Here is a 24,824-nt window from a genome sequence, read left to right on the forward strand (position 1 = left end):
AGCAGTAGGCAAAACTCACTAATTTAGTTGAATAAACACAATAAAGACTCTACTTAGTTCTAAAAGGCCAGTTTAAAGACACCAAAAAATCTGTGTTTCTGATCAATTACAGTCCTGTGGAAAAATAATTGTTCACACTACCAGTTTTCTTTATTGTTGCAAATATCTGGCACAAAATGTCATCTTCAACAAAAATCTAGATAAGAAACACTTGAATATGTATCACATAAAGGAATAATTTTCCTGCAGATCATCTAATGTCCATCCGTCCATCCATTATCCAACCTGCTATATCCTAACACAGGGTCACGGGGGTCTGCTGGAGCCAATCCCAGCCAATACAGGGCGCAAGGCAGGAAACAAACCCCGGGTAGGGCGCCAGCCCACCGCAGGGCACACACACCAAGCACACACTAGGGAGAATTTAGGATCGCCAATGCACCTAACCTGCTTGTCTTTGGAATGTGGGAGAAAACCGGAGTACCCGGAGGAAACCCACGCAGACATGGGAAGAACATGCAAACTCCAGGTAGGGAGGACCCGGGTCTCCTAACTGTGAGGCAGCAGCGCTACCCACTGCGCCACCGTGCCACCCAGATCATCTAATGTGGTCTATCTAATTCTCTGCATGAAATGTCCTGACACTGCACTCTATGTGGGAGAAACTGGACAAACAGAGAATGAATTTACACAGGTTCCACATTAAACATGGCAACACAGATGTTCCTTTAGCAGCCCACTTCAATAGCCATGGACACTGTGAGAGGGACTTTGAAGTCACAGTGCTTAAGGGCAACTTCAGAACACAGAAAGAAAGAAAGGAATAGGAAGTTAAACTCATGCTAAAATTGAACACATTGCAACATGGTTTGAATAGAGACAAGAGTTTTATAGTCAGATATGAGGATTGCTTGATTCTCTCAGACTGACACAGACAACCTGACTACAAATCCACATTGTATTGAAAAACTCATTAGAAACTTCAAAAGACTTTGCTGGACAGTTATCTTATCCAAAGATCTTGACCATACATTGTTCTTCTCTCTTGTTAAATGAACCCTAGCCTGAAGGAGTCTATTAATTTTTTACATTTAAGATTTCTCATGTAAAGATTTACCGATGTTGTTTCTTGTCCTAGTGTGTAAATAAACACTGGGAACTCCAGTTTCTGTATTACATCTTGCCTGAAGAAGGGGCCTGAGTTGCCTCGAAAGCTTGCATATTGTAATCTTTTTAGTTAGCCAATAAAAGGTGTCATTTTGCTTGACTTTTCACTACATTCATAATGGCTAACACAGTACAACACCCTAGTTCTAATGAACAAAGAAAGTTATCCAACAACAGCGGACTGCATGAAAATGTACAGTAATTGCCCCATGTTAAATCAATCTGTTTTAAAGGGTCAGATATGTCCAAACTACTAAAGAAAGAATACTGGAAGCTAGGTGATGATTAGTGAGCAGCAGTATGGTTTCATGCCAAGAAAGAGCACCACAGATCCAATGTTTGCTCTGAGGATGTTGATGGAGAAGTATAGAGAAGCTCAGAAGGAGTTGCATTGCGTCTTTGTGGACCTGGAGAAAGCATATGAGAGGGTACCTCGAGAGGAGCCGTGGTATTGTATGAGGAAGTCAGGAGTGGCAGAGAAGTATGTAAGAGTTGTACAGGATATGTACGAGGGAAGTGTGACAGTGGTGAGGTCTGCGGTAGGAGTGACGGATACATTCAAGGTGGAGGTGGGATTACATCAAGGATCGGCTCTGAGCCCTTTCTTATTTGCAATGGTGATGGACAGGTTCACAGACGAGTTTAGACAGGAGTCCCCGTGGACTATGATGTTTGCTGATGACATTGTGATCTGTAGCGATAGTAGGGAGCAGGTTCGGGAGACCCTGGAGAGGTGGAGATATGCTCTAGAGAGGAGAGGAATGAAGGTCAGTAGGAACAAGACAGAATACATGTGTGTAAATGAGAGGGAGGTCAGTGGAATGGTGAGGATGCAGGGAGTAGAGTTGGCGAAGGTGAATGAGTTTAAACTTGGGATCAAGTTTAACCAGCTTTTGTGTGGAAAGCTGTGTAAGCACATTTTGAGTCACTTTTTGTGCGTACACAAGTTTTATAAATCTGATCCCATAGTTGTATACTTCTAAAAATGCAAGCTTGGTATTGCAATGTGAATGGATAGAAAGAAACTTTTAAAAATACAGATTCTAATCACACTGTGATTTGTTTGTGCTTGTTATGTGGCCCTCTCCTGATCGGATCATGCTCATTCCAACATCTCATTCCCTGATTAGTCACCCTTCATGGAAGAAAACCATATTCCAAAACAGCGGGCATAGAATTCCTTTATATGGCACTTGTACTGCTTACCTGTATGAATCTAAATTACATTTTGTATGGTTTAACAGCTGCATACATGCACAAAAGGACAGCTGCATATATGGACAAAAAGCAAATATTTTATTGGTCACTACAGTTTTCCAATAAATCCCATGGCTACTCTTACTATGCTTTCAAGGATTTTCCTGACAATGCACATTGACAATTTACAGTGGAGGTAAACATCTACATCATATGTTTTCATTTGTTTTAGTGTGGACTGAGATACTTTTGCAAAAATGTGAAACTGCCAGTGAGCATTCTTACTATCCAAGTCCCCAAGCCAGAAGTTCTTATGTTTGTTGGTGGGATTGTGGTATGTTAAAATATTTATATTTTTCTTGCACCTTTGTAAGGTTTTAATTACCCCTTAGGGACAAATAAAATCTATCTATCTACTGTATAATTGTAAGGGATCAATTACCCTTTTTCACAGAGTACCAGTTCATTCAATAAATGATGTAAGTAAAACAAGGTGTAGTTTGTTCATTCAGATATCATTTATCTATTATTATATATTGATTGCAAAAAACTGAAAAACACTCAGTGTCAAAAATGTGCCACAATATAGGAAAATCAGGAAAGGGAAATACTTTTTCACAGTATTGTGAAAAAGTGTCCATTTTTGACAGAAGGGATGTCCAAATAATTGTCAAAATATCTTTTGTATGACAGTGCTTAGAAAAGATTAAATTATATGCAAACAAAAGAATCCAGCTTTTTTTTCTTTATGACGTTGTGTATGCTTTCATTTGTGATACTGTGGCTCCACAACTGCCAGTGAAACATTTTTAAACGCTTTCATTTATTTGCTTTTTACAAGGTGATATGAAAATGGACTTTTAACAGTTATGCTGTGTGTCATTTCATATTTTATATTCTATAGTTCATATATAAAAAATAGGCAGATGCTTCTGTAGTGATAAATAATATGTTAGAAAAATGAAGAATGCCATAAATAGTGTTATTTGCTATGCTTGCTCTAGTGCCTACAAAACCAGTCAAGACGAGATTAATAGTGAAAGTTGAGGCCTTGTAAATAACTACACTAGCTCAGACCGCAGACACGGAAAAGACAGGAGTCACTTTTTGCTTTAGCTGAAGACTACAGGTAGAACATTGATTGGCAGAAGGTTTGAGAACATACTTTAGGCTATACATAGTCAGAATTGCTTCAGAGGTATATGGCCAGGATACAGGAAGGGAGTTGGCCCCTAAACTATGACATCCCATTAGTCTAAGGGATGCAGTGAAATAGAACAAGGCTAGCTTAAATATGGAGACATGTCAGCATTGGCTCGTCTTTTCGTGCTTTCATCAATATCATTCCAGAGACCATGTTGGACCAAGAGCATATCAGTTCAGAATCACAAAGCAAGAATGAAAGAGACACCTGATATCTAGGCACATTGGGTGCCCAAACTTCTAGTAAGAAGAGTTGCTACTCATCCAGGTGTAATTTGCTTTGCTTCTGCTTTTCACATATAGTTTATATATGTATGTATGTACTGTATATATTTATTTGTTTATTTATTTATTTAGACTAATACTAGTCTTTATCTGTTCCAGATAACTAAGTGACATTATATATAAAATAATAAAAAAAATCCTGGGGTGAGACAAGACTTTTTAGCCGGGGACAAGACGTGACTTTTTCAGAGAGATACTTTCATGTCCTGTGAGACAAGACTTTGTGCCAAGAGATTTAACCCTGGGGCTGGAAGTAAAAGACAAAGAGTAGATGACAAAGTAGAACGTCGTAAAGCAGTTTAGAGATAATGAAAGTACTCTAAACTCTAAAGTAAATGATAGTAAAGATCGCATTAGCGCAAACAAATGGAAATTATTAGTCGGTGAAATAATTGAACAGCGAAAAGAGATTGAATATATTGTTCAGATTTAAACTTTAAGTCGGAGACTTGTAGATCGTCTAATTCGTGTTGCCATCAGAGAAAGTAGTGTTTTTTTCCCAATGAAGAGGCCTTTCCGTGAGAATGAAAAGATTTGTTGTTTGGTGAAAGTGAAATGCACATATGCGAGCGGCACAGACACAAAGTGGCTGGTGCGTAGCACAGGCCGGGGGGGTTGGCAAGCGAAGCGAGCAGGGGGGAAAGCCCCCTAATATATATATATATATATATATATATATATATATATATATATATATATATATATATATATATATATATATATATATACAGTACTGTGCAAAAGTTTTAGGCAGGTGTGAAAAAATGCTGTAAACAAAGAATGCTTTCAGAAATATAAATAATGATTGTTTATTGTTATCAATTTACAAAATGCAAAGTGAGCGAACAAAAGAAAAATCTAAATCAAATCAATATTTGGTGTTACTACCTTTTGCCTTCAAACCAGCATCAATTCTTATAGGTACACTTGCACAAAGACAGGGATTTTGAAGGATTATAGTCAGGTGTATGATCAACCAGTTCTGCCAAACAGGTGCTAATGATCATCAATGTCACACGTAGGTTGAAACACAGTCATTAACACTAGAATTACCAGAGCCTACGAAAAAACTCGTAGATCCGGCCCACCTTAAATCCGTTCACACCTCTCCGCCAGCGTCTTTTGTCATCTAAATGTGCTGATAAAGACAAGCTGCCAGCAGCCGGCTATTCCATCCCCCCACCGACTTAGAACGTGCATGAACTTCTCCCAGCTCATGCCTTGATTGATTATCTGGGAGTGAAGTGGAGTTTTAGGGGGGAAATAATAGATTGTTATTTGAAACACACGCATTTCATGTGTGTTCCGTTTCTACAGTAATCTGTGTAAACATATTGTTAAAACAGAAACTTTTTCATATTTTAGTAATAAATGTTACAAAATGTAGGCATAAACTATAGAATGTGTAAAGCTGGAGTTCCAAAGATCAAACAAACACTTTCACAAAAGGTTCAAGGATGACACAACAGTTTCCATGGCGTAGCGCGCTAAGATTTGCTTCTCGGAGCACAGCAGCCTTTGCTGTGCCTCACAGACCTGAGTTTGATTCCCCGCTGGGGATAAAGTGTTACTTTTTTTTTCTTTTTAACTTCAAACGGACATAAAATTTATAAATTGGTATGCACTGTCAGTTAATGAGATCGTTATATTTTCATGTGGGATGCTCCTTTTAAAATATATATGCCAAACGTAGTTTTCTAATTTCTATATTGTTCCCAAAACACAGAACTTGGGAAATAACACACCACTTAATTAGCCCAGGAGTCCAATTAAAAACTGAAGCTGGTGGGAACAAAAACCTGCAGCCACAGTGTGTTCCTAGGACCGAGGTTGGGTAACACTGCATCAGAATGGAAACACACACACACACACGCACGCACAAACACACACACCCCAAGTATACACTAAGGCCAATTTAGAATCGGCAATTCACCTAACCAGCATGCCTTTGGACTGTGGGAGGAAACCGGAGCAAACCCAACCAAAAATAGGAAGAACATGCAAATTTCACACAGGGAGGACCCGGGACTCAAACCTTGGTCTCCTTATTGCAAGGCAGCAGCGCTACCACTGCTCCACAGTTTGTTTTGTGTAAATATTGCACAAATGATTTTGCCTTTCTAATCTTACCCATCAAGTAAGATAACCCCACATCGTTTTGAAGCCATTCATCCTTTGCATGAGAAAACAAATTTTAGAGCCAGCAGCCAACAATGTAAAAAACGAACATTAGTGCCACCATGACAATAAAACTGCTGACATCACTAACTGTCTTAGCACAAACAGACTTGTAGGCAAGATGATAATATGTGCTACTAGTTTAAAACATTGTTCTCTTTTAAAAGAAAGGTTGCATGTAAACTAAACGTAGTCAGATTACAGATAACAAGTGAAGTCTGTTGGTACTAATCCTTAAACAATTTGCAACCAACAGGAATAGTCTCAATAATAATGTTTAAACAAGTAAATAAGCAACTGTAAAATGGATCTGCGCCTTTTTATTTTTGCCTCCAAATGTGTCTGTCACAGCCAGAATATCAAACTGCTAAAGAAGAGCTAGTTTAATTTGAAGAGCTAAACTAGAACATGCTAGTCTCTGATTAACACAACATAGTTTCAGTTCATTAGCTGAATGTAACACACTTTAAAGCAATGCGTAATTTAACTGCTTATAAATGTAAAATAATTCAGTCAATAGAAAAGTAAATGATAAAGTGAAAGACATGTAGTTAACTCCCTGATCTTACTCTGAACTAAGTACTTTTTTTTTTTTTTAAATTTCAGCCAAGCAGGTGAAAAGATCAAGATATCCCAACTGACACTTCAAAATCTATTGGCAAAGGCTTCATTGAAATACATTCCTGTCCTTTGCAGACCATTGTGCCGTGGTTATTATTCTGACAACCTGCCAGGATTGTTCATTTCTCAGTTTTCCGAATTTCCCTGAAGCTGTTCATAATCTCAAGTAGCAAATAGGCAAGGGGGAAAGGTGTGCATGAGCAAGAAAAGAGAAACAGAAAAAGGATATGCATGTGACAAAGTAGAAACTCAATGGAGTAAAAGAAATGCAAGAGAGGAAGCAGACTTGTATGAAATTGGCAAGAAAATGGAGCCTGGTTTTATAAAACAAACTGAAAGGCAGTTAAGGATATGTGTTCTTAATTCAGCAAACAGCTTTCAAAATGCACATCACAAGGTGCTGTACAAAAACTCAACAATATAATTTAAGACTATGTGATAAAGTGCAATGCATTATCACAAAAATGTCTGATAAAACTTAGACGTAGACCAATAGTGGTATGGTAGGTATAGATTTATCAGTAACATAATTAATGCAAAGAGACAAATGTGGGCTTTTACATATAATTTCAACATACAGCACTGTATCTATTGAAAGTCTTACAGAGCAGCCATAAAGATGTAAAAATTCAATTATTACAAACTAACACTATTTACAAATTACTCAGGAAACAACCATAGCAAATGAGTACAGCAACACAATTTTGATGCTGCTTGAGAAAATATAATTACATGATTAAGAATTTACTGATCCAAAAAGAATATTTTAATGAGTATGAATGAAATCTATCCCTTGGAGGTAAAATGAAATAACTAAAATGAAACTACAATATGCAACCTACTAAAAATAGATAAATTAGAATTCAATTACATAGAACGCTGAAAGAAAGTTGTTTAAAAATCAGTATTTAGTGGATATTAATACCAAATAGACTGTTATATGGACTCTGTCAGAATAAAGTTATACATCTTTAGTAGAAATTATTCAGGAATAAACACAGTGGTTGACCACTGACATATTTCTTTGAAGAGTTACTTTAGGTTAGACAAAAAAATAGAAAGTTATTTTGATTCAGATTTTTATTTTAGTAAATGTAATAAATTTAATAAAACTGAAAAATAAAGATCCTCCTTATTATACATGATACACAAAAATGAAATGATGCATTAAAGCAAAAAATAATTTCTTTGGAAAATATCCAAATCATTTCTTATTTCAAATGCGACAAATGCCCAATGTACTAAAACAACCACTATTGCTCATATTACTCTAGTTGTCATGTCTCTTCATTTATGTTCAGTTTAAATTTTGAAAAAAAAAATGTCCTTTTCTAACTAATAACTTTCTGAACGTTTATACAAAAGTATATGCAGTATTCACAAGATCCATACTATATTAAAACCTAAAGAATAGACAGTACAGTTTTTATGGCTTCTAACCTTTAACATAATTTGTTAAGCAAATGTCCCATCAGTCTTAGCATTTTAAATGAGACCCAGTATTTTAGCATAGTTCCTCTAATTACAAGGTTGCTGTGCATAACACATTATTCCTGGCTACACTTCTACAGACCTCCTTTATCATTTTCTGACTGTGCTATCTAGCATCTGTAACTTTTTTTATTACTTTTGCTAGCTAAACAAGCCCTCCTGGCAATGGGACACAACCTTTCAAGCTCACAGCATTGTCATGTGGTTAGGCAATAGATAATTGTATAGTAATCTACACATAAGGAATGTCTAAGACATCAAGAACAAAAAAAGTCTAGAGAAATAAGCTGCCACCTACTCAATTCTTCAGTGAAGTATTTAGGACTGCAAGGTACAGTGTGTACCTTAAACAGCTGCATCACCTACAACAGTATCCTTCAAACACAGTCTTCTAGTCTGCTGAGTTTTTCTTGCAGCTGAGCTGTCACCATATAGTTGATACTCTTTCATTTATAAGCAGAAAAAAATCAACCCACAGGCAGAAACTATAGTGTCTTTGTACTGCATACAGACAGAACTGCTAAAGGCATGAGATGTAAACACATTACATACATGCAGTATATATAAATACAGTATATATAAATATATGAGTATTACATCAGCTTTATTAACTTCATTAACTCAAAAGAATGTCACAATGGCACAGTTAGGTACCATCTCAAAAGTGCTCAAATTGACAGCCTTAATTATTTACACATTCTTGTAGTCTACTTTCTACACTCAAGCACACTTTAATAATAATAATAAGACAAATAAGAAGAGAAATAAAACAAATAAATAATAAATAATAATACAAGAATGAACTCTGTTTCACATACTCACAACTGTAAATCTACTTTTGTCCACCCCTGCATATATATATATGCATGGTGTTTCACATTTAGTCATTGGAAAGGCACATCTTAGTGACAGCCTACAACAAATGCAGAACAGTGCATATGGTAGAATGTCCGACTGCATTGTGGGTCCAGTCTCTCCTGCATTCAAACTTTATGTCTTGGATTTGTGTTTCATATAAGAAACTACTGTACAGAAGAATAATTATCAATGCTATGTGGCATCAATTATTAAAAATTGCTCACAATAAAAGTTTCATAGAAAAAAACATTTTCCAACCATTTAGTCTTTACTTGCATCTGTACATATATTTTATAATGTTTAATTGTCTGTAAGCATAACAACTTTTAATTCCTATGAATTTTACATCACCATCTTCAATATTGCATAATTTAAACTGATCACATTACCAATGTCCCTTAAGAAATCTGAACCACTTCTGTTTCTATCTGTCCTGCATTGTTCTTTATTGGTTTACAAGTCTGATTTACACCTGCATAATAATGTACTGTATCTGGGAATTTAAAATGATCACTCCAATTCATAGGTTTGCTATTAGTATTTAAAAAAATTATCTATTCCAACATGCTATCTGTTATACATTGATGAGAAAAATTAAAGGGAATGCAGAATGCAAGCTTTAATTACCACTAGTATGTACACTGCACTGTAGTTTGTTTTACCTTCCTTGAGTAATTTAAATTATTACTGAAGGTGGTTAGGACATTTAAATAAAGAAAGGTTAAAATTAATGATACTTTCAGTATATTGTATTGTGCATCCATCAGATGCAATTAGGTTTTGCTAAATTTTCTATAATACAAGGGGATATAAAAATGACCATATAGATTATTATTCTCTTTTCACATTTATTAAAATACCCTATACTAGTAAGAAATAAAGAATGCTGCAATTCATTTGTCTGACACACCTAATGAAGCCCCAACAGTGAAATATTTCTTTTTGTTTCTTTAGCATGTAATTAAATTAGAATTTATTGGTGCATATGATTCTGAGTTGGATTAAACAGGTTCAAGAATGTTATGTTATTTTATTGAACTCTCGGTTTCAAAGATTCCATTCGATCAAAACAAAAAACATACTGCCATGAGTTAAGAAAACAATGTGGTGTACAGTACACAGCAACAAGACTGGCAATCTCAGCAGTTTAGCCGTTTTATATCTCCTAATATCTAAAAACAGAGTTACTCTTCCATTTCAAGTAAACAATGGACATCCCCCATGCAACCCCAAAACACCCAAATATATTAAGATTAGGTACTCTGATGACTATAAATTGGTCTTGAGTGAGTACAAGCGTATGTATGCCCATCTATTGCTGTGCCTATGATGTTCCCAAAGCTGGAAAAAAGCTCCAGTTCCCTGCAAATATGAAAAGACATATGTGGGTTGGATGGACTGATTAAAATGAGATGGCAATATAAGTACTAATTTACCAAAATCTGTAATACTAACAGGCAACTAATGAATATAATACTACCTACAATAAAATAAACTCTGAAACTATGGCATTGTACTTGGATAAATCAACATATTGATCATCTATTGCTGATACAGACCTATGATCTAATATGCTTACTGCAGGTTACAAACAGAATGTTTGACCAATACTGAAATATTCGGTAAGTTACCGACACTACTGATCTAGAAATGGTATTGAAGTTTCAAAATGTAGAATTTGTAACAAAATCTTACTGCCTGCTGACCTAACCAGCCTTTAACAGAAACAAAAAGCTCTGCTTCAAAATTTGGATTTACCTGTGGTATGGAAACCTAAATCTTACTGTACTAGGGTATTTTTAATACATTACAAGTTGAGCCTGAAGCATTATCTAATACCTATGAAAGCTTTACTGTTAACACTGCTAAAGTGATTTCACTTGCGAGAGTTTTGTTTGTTTTGTAAGCTCTTTGCAGGCCACTCCTTTCTTGAAATAAGTATATTTATACAAATAAATTAGACAGCTTTATCAGCCCATGCAATATATTTGACTAGCAATTGCTACAATACTATGAAAATTCTAATGTGACATGCAAAACTCTCTTAAAAACTCTTAGATTCAAATTATGGAATTATTGGGCAATATGGGCTGTCAGCTTACTTGTCTGATTCTTAGCAGCAGGAAACAGCCATGTCGGTGCAATACACTGGATGCTGACAGTTGCATGTAGGTGTTCAGATGGTAAATAAGACAAAACCTACACAATATATGTAGACACCTTGAGTCTACAGGAAGATAATAACTGTAAGCAGTATTTGACTATTGCATTAATAAATCAGAGTACTGGTTTTCCTTATTCCAAAACCAGGAATTCATGGAATGTGTTATTATTAACAGAATGCTAAGGTGTTAAATAGGTTCTAGTGTCCATATTCATGTTTAGGGCCTGTGAGGTCGTACAGATTCCCTTAAGTGAAATGTCATATTGCGGTATTCATTGTTAATCCCAAAAATTATTCTATGGACAGCAGAAATACTGCAGTTACATACAATAACTCGACTGTCATTTTCACTCTTTAAGGTTTAAATATACAGCACTCGAGTGAATCCTACATGCATTGCAAACATTGTCACCTTTCCACAGTGTGGGCATAGGCAAATCATTTGGGTTCATTATTTGTAGCACTTGGCAGTGCTGTGCAATGGAGATCTATACTGATCTTGAATCAGGCCCTGACATTGCCATACTTTAATAAAAGGCTTCATCACTCACTTCAGGTGGCCCTGTGCTGCATCATCTATTGAACTCCTCCTCCCACTGCTTCAACGATCAGAAAGCTCCACCTTAAATAATCCTTAAATTCAGCTCATCAACAGTAGCTGGTGCAGGCAGTGTCTCCTGATTTTCCAGTGGTTTGTTGAATGTTGGATTGCGTAGTTCTGTCTTTCCCTCCCTACCTTGCTCTCCTCTCTCTTCTCTCGTTTCTCAGCTCGTCAGGTTTGATCATTTATTTATTTCTTGTTGTATCTTGTGCTGACAGTGTGGTTTATTTCATGTTAATAGTATAGGATTCCTCCATATTCTGTAGCAACGGCAATTCCTCCATTTCCAATCTGACCTTTGCAATGTGATAGCATTGATTTCCTTATAAGAGAAGGGGTTGCCCAGGCAACTGCAGACTCCACCTGTCTCTCGCTGCAGCATTTATGTGTGGCAGACTAAGGATGGGAGGAGGGAGTGAGAGAGGGGGCTGAATGGAAAGCAAGACAGAGAAAGGGCCTGGCCATTAGTAATCTTCTATTCGGCTCTTTTGGAGCATTTAAAAAACAGGGACACCTAAGAGCCAGCTTATCTAAATTCACAGGAATTCTGTATATATTCACTTTCAGTTTGATCATGCTGCAAACACAAATTTTTACTTAAAACTGTTAATGGTATGATAGCACTGTATTATTATATCTGATTCATATTTTTACACAAAGCATCTACAGTATATATCCATTTTCAGAATCTGTTATAGAATTGTAGTAAATCAAAGCTTACTCAGGAATTATTTGGGTAAGGCAGTAACCAGGCCTGGATTGAGAGTCGTGAAGTAATCTAATATACTGTGCAATTCTACCACCTAAAAATCCATGGGAATAGAGCACCACCTGCACAGTGAAAACTGAACCCAGGAAGCATTGCTATATACAGTCCCATCATGTTGCCCACATGTTTAAAATATGTATCTGAGGAAAACTCATTTATTAGAAAGTTGATATTCTTGTTAATAAGAATGCTGCTTACTTTATTATGTTGCACAAGGAATTAGCAGTGAAACTGGACAATAATCTGAACAAAATCAATAAAAAATAAATATCCCATTACCAATTTAGTAAATATAATTAAGTGATACTAGTTTTCAAGAGTGAAATACGAGTTGTGATAAAAAAAAAATAGGGTGAATGTTTAAATTAATAAAATGATTACAGTGTAAGACACATTGCCATTAATCTCACTTGCTTCGAAGACACTTATTCCATCGTTCTTGCCACTTTGAGTCCTCTTTCGTGAGTGTCTTGAGTTGCACTGTCATGGCTGCCTCGATGTCCTGAATTGATTCAAAATGTTTACCTTTCATGGTCATTTTGACTTTGGGAAAGAGCCAGAAGTCACACAGTGCCAGATCTGGTGAATAAGGTGGATGAGGAAACACCATAATGTTTTTATCTGACAGAAATTGCCATACCAGAAGTGATGTGTGACACAGAGCATTGTTATGGTGGAGGATCAAAACGTTTGGTCATTTCTCAGGTCGTTTTCTACAAACAACATTTCTTAAACGCTCTAATAAGCCCTTATAATATTCAGTATTACTGGGTACAAACTCGGCTTGCACAATTCCATCAAGGTCAAAAAACACAATCATCACCACCTTGATGTTGGATTTTGATTGTCACATATGACATCGAAGTAGCCACGACAGCACAACTAAAGACACTGACGAAAAATGACTTCTAGAACTGCTTCAGAAAGTGGCAAGAACAATGGGATAAGTGTGTTCGAAGTGAGGGGGAATATTTCCATGGGGATCAATGGCAATGTGCCTTTTACTGTAATAGTTTTTTTTTATTTATTTAAACATTCACCTTAGTTTCTGATCACATCTCCTATTGTCTAGCGGTTATGGTACTGCGCTATAGACAGCCTGAACAAGTGACTTAACCTGCCTGCTTTCCAGTTATGAACAGTTAAAATAATTGTTCTGCATCTGTATCTTGCAATTTATGATGGTAATCACTAAAGGAAAAGCACTGTATAAAATAAACATTGTCTATTTGCATCAAACTAGCAACCCATTGAGCACATCATCCTGCCTTGTGTCCTCTGCTGCTGGTATCAACTTGGGTTCTGTGACCTTAACCATGGAAACATGGATAGTAAAGAAAGTGGATGGATGCATAGGGATTAGTCTCAGAAGAAATCTGCTTTCTTGATGAATGGTGCTCCATGTTTAAAAAGCTAGAAAAACAGTATTAAAACAAGAACAAGGAGAGGTACTGGTAAATCATGCCTCCATCAGAAAGATCCTGTTCTGTAAACTACTTCAATTTGAATTTGCTAAAGTGGACATGAAACATTTTATCAATTCATGCATTATGACCTTAATTTATAATATTAAGTCTCTCTGGGCTTGTACAGTATTGTTATCATAAAAATATAAAAAGGCACAAACATTTTTTATATAAGCAAAAGAAAATATCTAATAACTAATATATTACTCATTTTTTATTCATTTTACCTGCTCTCTTACACGCTCTTGTTGAACACGCATACTGCCCCCAGGTGAAGGAGGATGTTGAGAGGGGTACTTGTTTTTGAGGTGATCCATAAAAGCATCCCTTTTCCTTTCCATATCAGCTTTCTGGAGTCCAGTAAGTGCTTCAAGACTCTGTGCTGCAATCACAGTGTGTCGACGCTCAGAGGTGTGTACTAGGCCCACGTTGGAGAACCGCCGTGTGCCGTTCCCCAGCGTGCGGTACTCCCGCGGGTATTCCGCGTCGTCTGTGGAGATCATGTGTTGACCTGAGCGGTCCGGATCTAGGAGAAGAAAACACAAACAACAACACACAATAGTGTGTCCCACTGTTAGACACCTACAGAAAATTTCACTGTAACATATAATTCCTTTTTATTCAACAAATAGTTCAACAAAAATGGACAGTCTTTGTTGTTTTCATGCATGAGTGACATGAGTGATGACTGAGGCTGGCAGAATAATGACTCAAGCTAACATTTTTGCAGAGTCCCATATGGTTGGAAGGGTTAGCCTGGATGTACTACCCTCAAGGCCTATGCAGATTAATTATTCCTGGAGTAGAAGTCTAAATGTTCAGCATGAGAGTAGTAATGACTGACAACATGCATGGACACATGTCTCCTACACTCTACTGTGAATTACAATTACAGGTAAAGTATCCAATGGGCAACTATAGTGCAAATTAAAGTTGGTACTCCAACTGTAAAGTGCATACTCTATTATAGTGCACATTTAATGTGCTTAGGGATGGATTTTCAAAAAATTATACTTGTATTTAACTGCTAAGAAAAAGCATTCTCAGTGTAAAGTATATTTATGATGATTAAGATATTGACACTTTGTCGAAAACTTGATTTTTTAAGTCCAGCCAGAAAATTAAATAAATATATAAATGAGCAAAAATCTCAAAAATTTTAGAAAGGTAATACATTTCTTGATGATTCATATTTTAAGTTTTTAAAGCTTAACACACTTAGCATGTACATTGTGGTTCATTTGCATCAGCATAAGCAGGAGGACATCAGCCCACCCTATTTTGCAGAGGAAATGTAAGCTTTAAAGTAATTTAACTTGAACTTATTTGTCTTCAAAGTCATCAAGGGAAAGCTTGAAAAACCACTTGACTGTCTGCAGAAATGTGCATTGTAAATACCACACTACGAAATTCTTACTTGTATGTCTGACCAACATTCAACAACGCTCTTTAGTAATTACTGTGACATTGGGATTGCCTTGGAAGGGTGAAGACAGATCGGTCTGGAAGTATTTACATATTCTAATGCAATAATCTATGTTGCATGTTACTGAATGACTCCTATGTGAGACAGATATGCCAAAAATTAATTTTTCCATGACTTGATGCATCAATGAATGTAGAAAAACTGGTAAAAAATATTTCTATGTTTAAAAAAATAAAAATGTTAGAAACAAAATGCTTCAGCTGTATAGTCGCCATCACTTTATCTATTTTTATAATATAGCCACTATACAAACATTTAGGCTTAATAATATGCTAAAGTAGCAGTAGTGGTGGTGATTGTACTGTCATTTGTAAAGGGGAAGAATTCATCTTACACAGCAGCTGTGTTCCTTGTTCTCTTCAGTTCAAATGAAGAATATGATTAAGCATATTTCAAAACAGAACCTTTCTGAACTTTCTTATCAAATATGTGTTTGTGTCTCAAATGAACAGTTAAAGCCTTTATATCTTCACAGTATCATATTTCAGTAGGGTAATCTGTGCAACCGTAACGTATAACACAGGATTGATCAGGTGAGTACATTTCTTGGTCATTAATTATAACTAGTACCATCTTCAAAGTATTTCCAATGCATTGCATTTCATCATTATGAACACATACATATTAATATATGAAAATTACTTTAATGTTGACATTGCCTATAGTATGTTTACACACACAGGAATTCGTTTTACAAGCTTTCCCATCTAAAGGTTAAGTAACAGGAATTAAAATGTATTTTTCTTTGTGTTAATGTTAAACTGTAAATGAAAAATCTTCTGTACAGTGGTTGTTAGGTGTAGTATTAATGTATTGTGTTAACTTCTAGTGTTCTGCCATGGAGACAAAGTGATTTTGAATTGAATAGATCAGGTGGCTTGTTCAAACAAAGCTGGAATGTCTGATGTGTTTTCAAGAAACACAGACGTATTTACAGTAAGTTAGATTATAAATTGCTGTAAAATGTACCCAACAGAGGTACATACTGCATATATGTGTGTGTGTATATATGTGTGTGTGTATATATGTGTGTGTGTATATATATATATATATATATATATATATATATATTATATATATATATATATATACATATATATACATACACACACATATAAATGGAGGTGATACAGTTTGCATGTTTATAGGTGGAAATCAACAAAGGGAGCAAATGAATCATAGATCTTAAAATAGTTTATTATTCCTAAGCTTTTGATTCCTACCAGGAATCATCATCAGAGGAAAATGATTACATTTACAGGACCCAAGGCAATATATAGCAAACAAGGAGGGGATGAAAGGTGAATGGGGGTGGGGGATTGAGGAGTTGGGGTTCAGAGAGTGTTGGTCATAAAGTCTTATTTATTATTTGCATGTTCTTTTTTTCAAGCCTGCATACGGTGGGCTCATGTCCAAATGTCTGTTAATGGCATTTTCATTGGATAGCCACGTTTCAGCCAGTTCTCTGGCACTTTTACCATTAGCCTTGATTTTTTCTTGCACTGAGTCCAATTTAAATGTATGTCCAGTCGAACTTGTACGTATGTAAATCAGAGACCGTGGGTCCTTTCTTCTGACTTCATTTCGATGTTCCTGTATATGTGTGGCAAGTGTCTGTGATATTTGTTCCACATACACTTCTGGACATGTATGACATGGTAAGCTGTAAACAATGTTCTGGTCTCTGCTGCTGATTTCTTGCTTTTAGCATTACAAAGGACTGTGCGCAGCATGTTTGTCTTTTTGGACAACGCTATGATTCCAACTTTGTGGAAACAGTTTGGCGAAGGCCCTTTTTTATTCTAACAGGACTGTGCCCCAGTGAACAAAGCAAGGTCCATAAAGACATGGTTGGATGAGTTTGGTGTGGAAGAACTTGAGTCCTGACCCCAACCCCATCAAACACCTTTGGGATGAATTGTAACAGAGATTGCGAGCCAAACCTTCTCATCCAACATCAGTGCCTGACCTCATAAATGTTGTAAAGAATGAATGGGCATAAATTCCCACAGAAATGCTCCAAAATCTTGTGGAAAGCCTTCCAAGAAGAGTGGAAGCTGTTATAGCTGCAAAGGGGGGGACGAACTCCATATAAAGTCTATGTATTTGAATGCAGTAAGTCCCTGTTGGTGTAATGGTCAGGCGTCCCAATACTTTTGTTGATATATATATACTTCTGAACACTTCAACTTCTTACATATTACTTCAAGTCTCAAAGTGACTTTGACATCACCGTGTTAGTCGTTAATAGGGAATGGGGCTATGAATGGTGCTAATGTTTACAAAATGGGCATAAAATCTGTTTCCACTGCATTGTAGTCTCTGTCTTTCCAGCAGGAATATCCCTCATTTAACCCTCTCTTTTTCTGCATTTAGTCCTTTAAGCCATTGTTCATGTGCCTGTATAGTTTTCTATCCTGAAATAACCAATTATTATGAAAATCTACTGTGATGCAATTTCCTCAGTGCTAATAAATGATATATTTCTTGGTCCACACAACGTAAACTAGAAACTTTACCATGAGGTAAGAGGCGTTTAAATATTTCATAAGTATAGATACCATGGACTACAATGTGTTCTAAATACTGTGGCATTAGATAACATAATATAAATTTGTTTAACCATCTTCATGAACAAAAAAAATTACCTGGCAGGAGCCTCTGCTTAATTAATCATGTTAATGGATCTAAAAGAGCTGCGATGGGATAGTTCAAATGAAAGCATCTTTAGCTATAACTTAAAAATGTGATTCTGACATGCAGCACATGTAGCCTAAATTAGATGGAAGCTGATTGACAGGCACATGCTGAAGAACACCCTCCATGCAGAAACAAAACCCAAAAATAACAAAAACCCTAAAATTGCTAAACATCTAAACTGACAGACAGATGGACAGACAAAAAGACAGACTGGAATACCAGTTGAAAGACAACAGTGATCCAACTTCTTCAGACAGCAGAGGGAAGATTTTACTTAAACTTGATTCTCAAAAATCTTTAAAACAGACCTTAAACAAAGAGTTTTCAGTTCGTAATTTTCAATTTATTAGCTAGGTGGTGAAAAATAACTAGAATCAGTGACCCACTAACAAGGTACAATCAGAATTACATTTTCTTACCAAATGTAAGCTCACTTACATCATAACAGCCATGGACTAGGTTGAAAGCTCTCCACACAGTTCTCCACACAGTCATGGACTAGGTGGAAATTTCAGGCCACTACCACCTTGAAACATCAGTGCTAACCACTGCACCACCATGGCTTCCTTAATAATATGTTCTTTCATTAATATGGAGACATTGTAAAATATTCAACTGGGTAGCTTGAATACTTGCTACAGCAAAATGAAAAAAAAAGTTTATTAAAATAAAAAGATATGACTAGAAACAAGCAAAGTCATAAAACAGAGTTACATTACATTTACTGTTATATGAAATGGGCAGCATGGACAAATAGTGCCTAGTGCTGTTGATCCAGTTCACAGCTCCTAGGTTCTCCGCGCAAATCCCAGCCTATACACTGTTTTGTTTAGTATGCATGTTTCTCCCCTGTCCACAAGGGTTTTTACCATGCACTCAGTTTTGTTCCAACAATCCACTGGTATGATGGCAGGTTAACCGATTAATCTTGACCAGTCCAGTATTGGGAAGAATGCCCTGTAACAGATGCTACCAGGGCAGACTCATACTTCTGGAGACCCTAAAATTAAGCTTGAAAAATACTGGAAGGATGGATGAGTAAAAATGGATAAATATGTTCTGTAATGGACTGCTGCACTGTTCAGGGTTGATGATCACTCTGAAGCCCTCATTACTCACTATTAGTAAAAAAAAAAAAAAAAAAACTGTTCTGATAACAACTGAATGAATATTACCGGTACTTGAAATTATCATTGACATCCAATAGCTAGTGTCACATTCGTGTGAATAGGAGGCAGCTGAAGGGCTTGGAGAATAATGGTAACACATCTACCCAGGGGGTGGCGGGGTGCACTAACGCTCTAAGTTCCCTGTAGACCTTTCCTGGGAAATCCCACTGGGAGCCACTGCCTCGACTTGGAACACGCCACTTCCGGTCCCGAGGACGACATCACTTCTGGTCCCAGCACCGAAGATGACATCATTTCCCACAGGCTTCCTATAAAGCCTCACTCCCTTCCTCTGGAATCGAGTTCTGTTTTGGACTCTGTCTTGTAAACTTTACTTGCACTCAACTTTTAATTGTTGCAGCCAGGATAAAGATTATACGGGTGCCTGCCCCAAACATTTGCCATGTCTCATGTCTCTTCTTGTTACACTAGACATAACCAAAAATGTAGGCTACTAAGCAAAGATCTATATTAACTAGAGTTTTAATGATCTCCGACAACAACATATCAAAATTATTTGATAACAGCATTATACTTTGTTTAAAATGCAGTATCATCAATTTCTAATGATCAGATGCTCTAAAAAATATAAATGTATGACACTAAACTTCTAAGGTGACAATTGATGGGCTTTATGGTGTAATTCTGTGTTTTTTTACTTAATTAATCTCAATTTGTATTGCAGAGGAAACACCTTATCTTTGTTTTATTGAAATTCTTAGTCAGCCAATCCTAAGACAAACCTTATCCATCACCAGGGGCCTCATGTATAAATGGTGCGTACGCACAGAAATGTTGCGTACGAACCTTTCCACGCTCAAAATCGCGATGTATAAAACCTAAACTTGGCGTAACGCCACGCACATTTCCACGGTAACTCATACCTTGGCGTACACAATTTCTCCGCTCGGTTTTGCAGACTGGCGGCACCCCAGCGTCAAAGCAGTGCTACTGTTCCTGTGTGGTTACTCTTTCTTAGATCCACATCCACGGCGGCGGCTTTATCAAATACACTGAAATTAACCGCATATCGTTCATAAATTTAATGCATCTGATTGTAATTAACCTGTAACAATATAATAGTCCACAGAATGGTCAAACTACTGTTCCTGTGTGCTCACCCTATCTTTCTTAGCTCCACATTCCTGACGCGGCTTTATAAATACACTGAAATTAACTGCATATTGTTATTAGTGTAATGCATCTGATTGTAATTAACCTGCAGCAATATAATGGCCAGGGAATAGCCATAGTATTCCAAATACCATAACTGCTTAGCGTTTTTACGCTCACTGCATCTTGTTCTTCTTTTTGCTGTCCCGTTAAGGGTTGCCACTGCGGATCATCTTTTTTCCATATTACTCTCACTCGCGTTTCAGAAACAGTTTCATACCAATAACTATAAACGCACTCAATCAGTCCATCAAGTGCTCCTTGTAGAACTGTTTTTACTTATAAGTTCAATCACCTCACTGTAAACTTGCACTACAGTTATAATATTGCACAACCTGCGCTACTTTATGAAGCGCGTATGATGACAGTATCATTTTTAAGATGAATGCAGCAAAATATGCTGCTTATAGTATACAGATAAAACTTTAACTTCATTTAAATAATCTATATTGTTAATAATTAAACATGTGAGGACACGGTGCCGCAGCGTATAGTTCAAGGATAGCTCCTTCCTTGCGCTGTATTCTTGCTGGTGCTGACCGCGACACTAGAAGGATAGACGAATAGAATAATTAAACATGTACTACGAAGATATTTCAATGTTCCTTAAAAGTTTTGAAGAATCGGCGTTCTAAGCTTACATATGGCTTAACGTCTATTACAGTGCTGATTGTGTGGCGATTGGAGAAAGAAAAGTATGGACAGGAATTGGAGGTTAGTACGATTGAAAGAGACAGTACTTCTGTAATAAATATTTCATCGAAGGTCGCACATGGTGCAGCAAGCCTCTTGCGTGAGATATGAACAATCACTGCGCCACCGTGTTCCCATGTTTAATAACATGCTTTCATTCTATCATCATGAAAATGATATCACGTATACATCTCAGTATTTTAATTATTCAGAGAGCTGTAATATCTCGAATGTAATGCATTCTGTGTCCTGTCGGAGAAAGAGAAAGAACGGAAGCACGTAGTGATTCACACACATAGAGCACATAGAAGATCAAATGCAGAACAAAGACTTTAACATGCTACTTGAGAAACTAGTAAAATAAACGATTTTAAGATGAAGTTTATGATGTTCTACTTTAATGGCAAAATAAACTACCGTGATTAAAGTGGAAATTTCGAGATTAAAGTTGACATTTCGTGCTTTTTTCCCACTGTGTGCCTATGTTTTTTGTTTGTAACCCTAATACGCTTTCATATGACACTCAGACGGTGGGCTACGACTCACCTTTTCACAGCGACTTTGATATGTGATTTCTTTTTATTTCGGGCACTGTGCGACTTTGTGAATTTGATCTTTCGAGTTTTTTCCGACACTCTGTCACTCGATCAACTTTCTTTTGTTGATTATACCACTGTTTAAAACCAACAAATAGTACGTTTTTCCTTTGCCTCCACTTGGCATTCGCTGAAATTCTTATATTTTCCCCTGTGCTTTTCCCCATTGTCTTTTCACAGAAGGCTATTTATATTGATTTGCATATTCCAAAGAGGCGTAATTCTGGGAGGAGTTGGGGCGGGACAGAAGGCGCGTGCACGTGCGTTACTTTTCACGTAAATCGGGATTTATGTAGTGGAAGAACGTGAAAGTATGCGTGCGCACAGATTCCTGCATCTGGATTTTTCTGTGCGTACGCACAATCCCGCTTTTGTGCTTACGCCATGTTATAGTGTGAGTTCTACGCACGGCGTTATACACGAGGCCCCAGGTGTTCAATATTTCATAACAAGTATTACAGTAAAGATTCTATAATGAAAGTTTACCTGAAAGAAATGGATTCAATACTGAAACATGAAAAGAGGATAGAACTCAGAACAAAATAGGTAAAGATAATTTACAGCATAAGATGTCTGATTCAATTATATTGGGAAAATAAAGAAAGAACTAGTTACACATCTTTCATTCACAGCTTTAAACATGTATGTGGTAATGTTTGGGATATACCGTTTTGTTGAGCTTCTTGAGAGTTACATGTATTGGTAGATAAATGCAAATTATGTTACTACAGGGTCTGTTGTTTGGTATTTCTGTTTCAAAAACTGCTTGATAATTTTTTCAAAACTGGTTTCATTTGAGGTTTCAAGACACTGTATTTTACTCATCATATGGTGTAGTTTAAATGTTCCGTTTCATTATTTATTTTAGACCACACATATGTAAATGTTATCGAACTGAAAAACAGGATTCTTTTATATCTAGAAAAAAGGCAATAAAAGGATTAGATTTACTGCTGCCCTCTGTATTCTATTCTGTGATTCTGTATCAGGAGTCTCTGAGGACTATTAAATGACCACATTCCAGGAGCCCCACCTCTGTTATAGTGACAATAATGGACATTCAACATTTAGTTTGTTAATTTTGCATTTACATTTATAAATACACTTCCCATTAGACTGTTAAGATTAGTGAAGAAAGTCAAATACACAACCATATTGTTTTGTTAGTAATCTATTGTATAATAAAACAGTAAGATCTGTATAACCTAGACTTTTGGATAATCAAATATCATTTAATTAAATAAAAAAATCACTGCCCCCAACCCATTCACTTTTAAAAATTCATATACAGGGTGGCACGCGAAAAAACCAAACCATCTCTGACTCCAACGTTGACGTACGTTTCTTAGCCCGTACACGAAACGAAAGATATGCAATACAAAAAGCTGTACTTACTGGTTAGAGGAGGTGCTGGAAATTATTTCCTTGTGCGTCAATACACTTTTCTGCATGCCGCACCATATTGTCATAGACGCAACGCAGGCTCAGCCGCTTCAATTTTTCCAAATTTCACTATGAATATTGCCCTTCAGTTCCTCTAATGTCTTTGGATTATTGACATACACTTTTCCCTTCAGATTGCCCCACAGGTAAAAGTCGCAAGTGGATAGGTTCGGTGATCTTGGTGGCCACAAACCTTTGCTGACAATTTGTTCCTCTGTGAAAACGTTGTGAATTTGAGAAAGTGATTCACGAGAAGTGTGATATGTCGCTCCATCCATGTCGTGACGGCAACCGCCTGTATAATGGCATGAGACAGCCAATTGGAGACGGTTCGGTTTTTTCGTGTGCCACCCTTTACATTCCCCAACACATTTTTCCTTATTACAGACGCTGGTTATAATATTACTCGCTGTACTGAACAGTCTTTAAGATGCAGTGCTGGCACCACACACACACAAGTTTAGCCACAACTGGGAAATGCCTCTAATATTTTTTCTGCCAAATGAGTAGATATTGTTCCCTGTCAAAGTTATTTTCACATGAGCATGTGCTAACTTCAGCTGTGACTTTCTCCTCAACAGGTCATGATTATCCCATTGTCCACAGGAGAAGGTGTCAAAACGAGATTGTGGCACATGTGCTACATCATTTTAATAAGTAGTTTTTTTATAAATATAAAGGACAAAAACGTTTTGTACCATAATTGGCACAATCATTTACAGACAATAAAGTTTGTATTTGTCAAACAAACTTATCATAACATGATGCAATATCAAGATAATATTGCATCATGGAGTTGTAAGTATGTAAATAAGAATTGTAAAAGAAGAGGTCTCTAAATATCTTTATTAATGACAGTGACATGGAATGTATCACTGCAAATCTTTGTATTATTTTTAAAGAAGTCGAACATTGACAGGGACAACAAAAGGAAAACTCAAAACACTCTTCCACCAATGAGGAAAAAATGAAAAGAAAAGATTGTGCAACAGTCAATCAAAACAACTGTAACTATTAATATCAATACAAACAGCCTATAGAGTATATTAGGCTAAAATAATTCATCTTCTGACTTTTTTTTAAAATAGGGTGGAGTGGTGGCTCAGAGGCTAGGGATCTGTGCTGGCAATCGGAAGGTTGCTGGTTCGAATCCCAGAAATGCCAGAAGTGACTCTACTCCGTTGGGCCCCTGAGCAAGGAAGTCCTGTAACCTGTAATTGCTCCATCCTGGGTATGAGACTAATCTGCATCCAGCACTGCAAGCACATCCTCCAACCTGCAGGGAAAACTCGGAGGTTGATGGCGGGATTGGCACTCCAGCCACTGTAAAAAAAACCTCTCAGTGTGGTGCTGAGGTGTCACCCGTTGCACGGGTGCACTTGAATCTCAATCTAGTTGGTTCGCTGTGTGGTGTGTGTGGGAAGGCGCTGTAATCCACACATGCTCCCAACCTCTCTCTCCCTTTTTTAAATACTGGGACCAATGGGCCTTCTCTGCCATTTGTATGTAGGCCATCCTCGGGTTTAGGGGGCCATATACCAAGTCTCTGTCTCCTCAGCAATTT

General features: G+C 36.8%; 1 protein-coding gene across 2 annotated transcripts in view; it reads right to left on the reverse strand.

The window, feature by feature from the left end:
- Positions 1–24,824, reverse strand: part of srcin1a (SRC kinase signaling inhibitor 1a) — a 195,856-nt gene that overhangs the window by 77,188 nt on the left and 93,844 nt on the right. For both annotated transcript variants that reach the window (XM_051936423.1, XM_028819382.2), the window contains exon 2: positions 14,228–14,526. In XM_051936423.1, the coding sequence (XP_051792383.1) occupies positions 14,228–14,503 (276 nt within the window). In that variant the 5' untranslated portion in view covers positions 14,504–14,526. The remainder of the gene's footprint in view (positions 1–14,227; positions 14,527–24,824) is intronic.

This window comes from Erpetoichthys calabaricus, chromosome 14 (assembly GCF_900747795.2).
Source record: "Erpetoichthys calabaricus chromosome 14, fErpCal1.3, whole genome shotgun sequence".
NCBI lineage: Eukaryota > Metazoa > Chordata > Cladistia > Polypteriformes > Polypteridae > Erpetoichthys > Erpetoichthys calabaricus.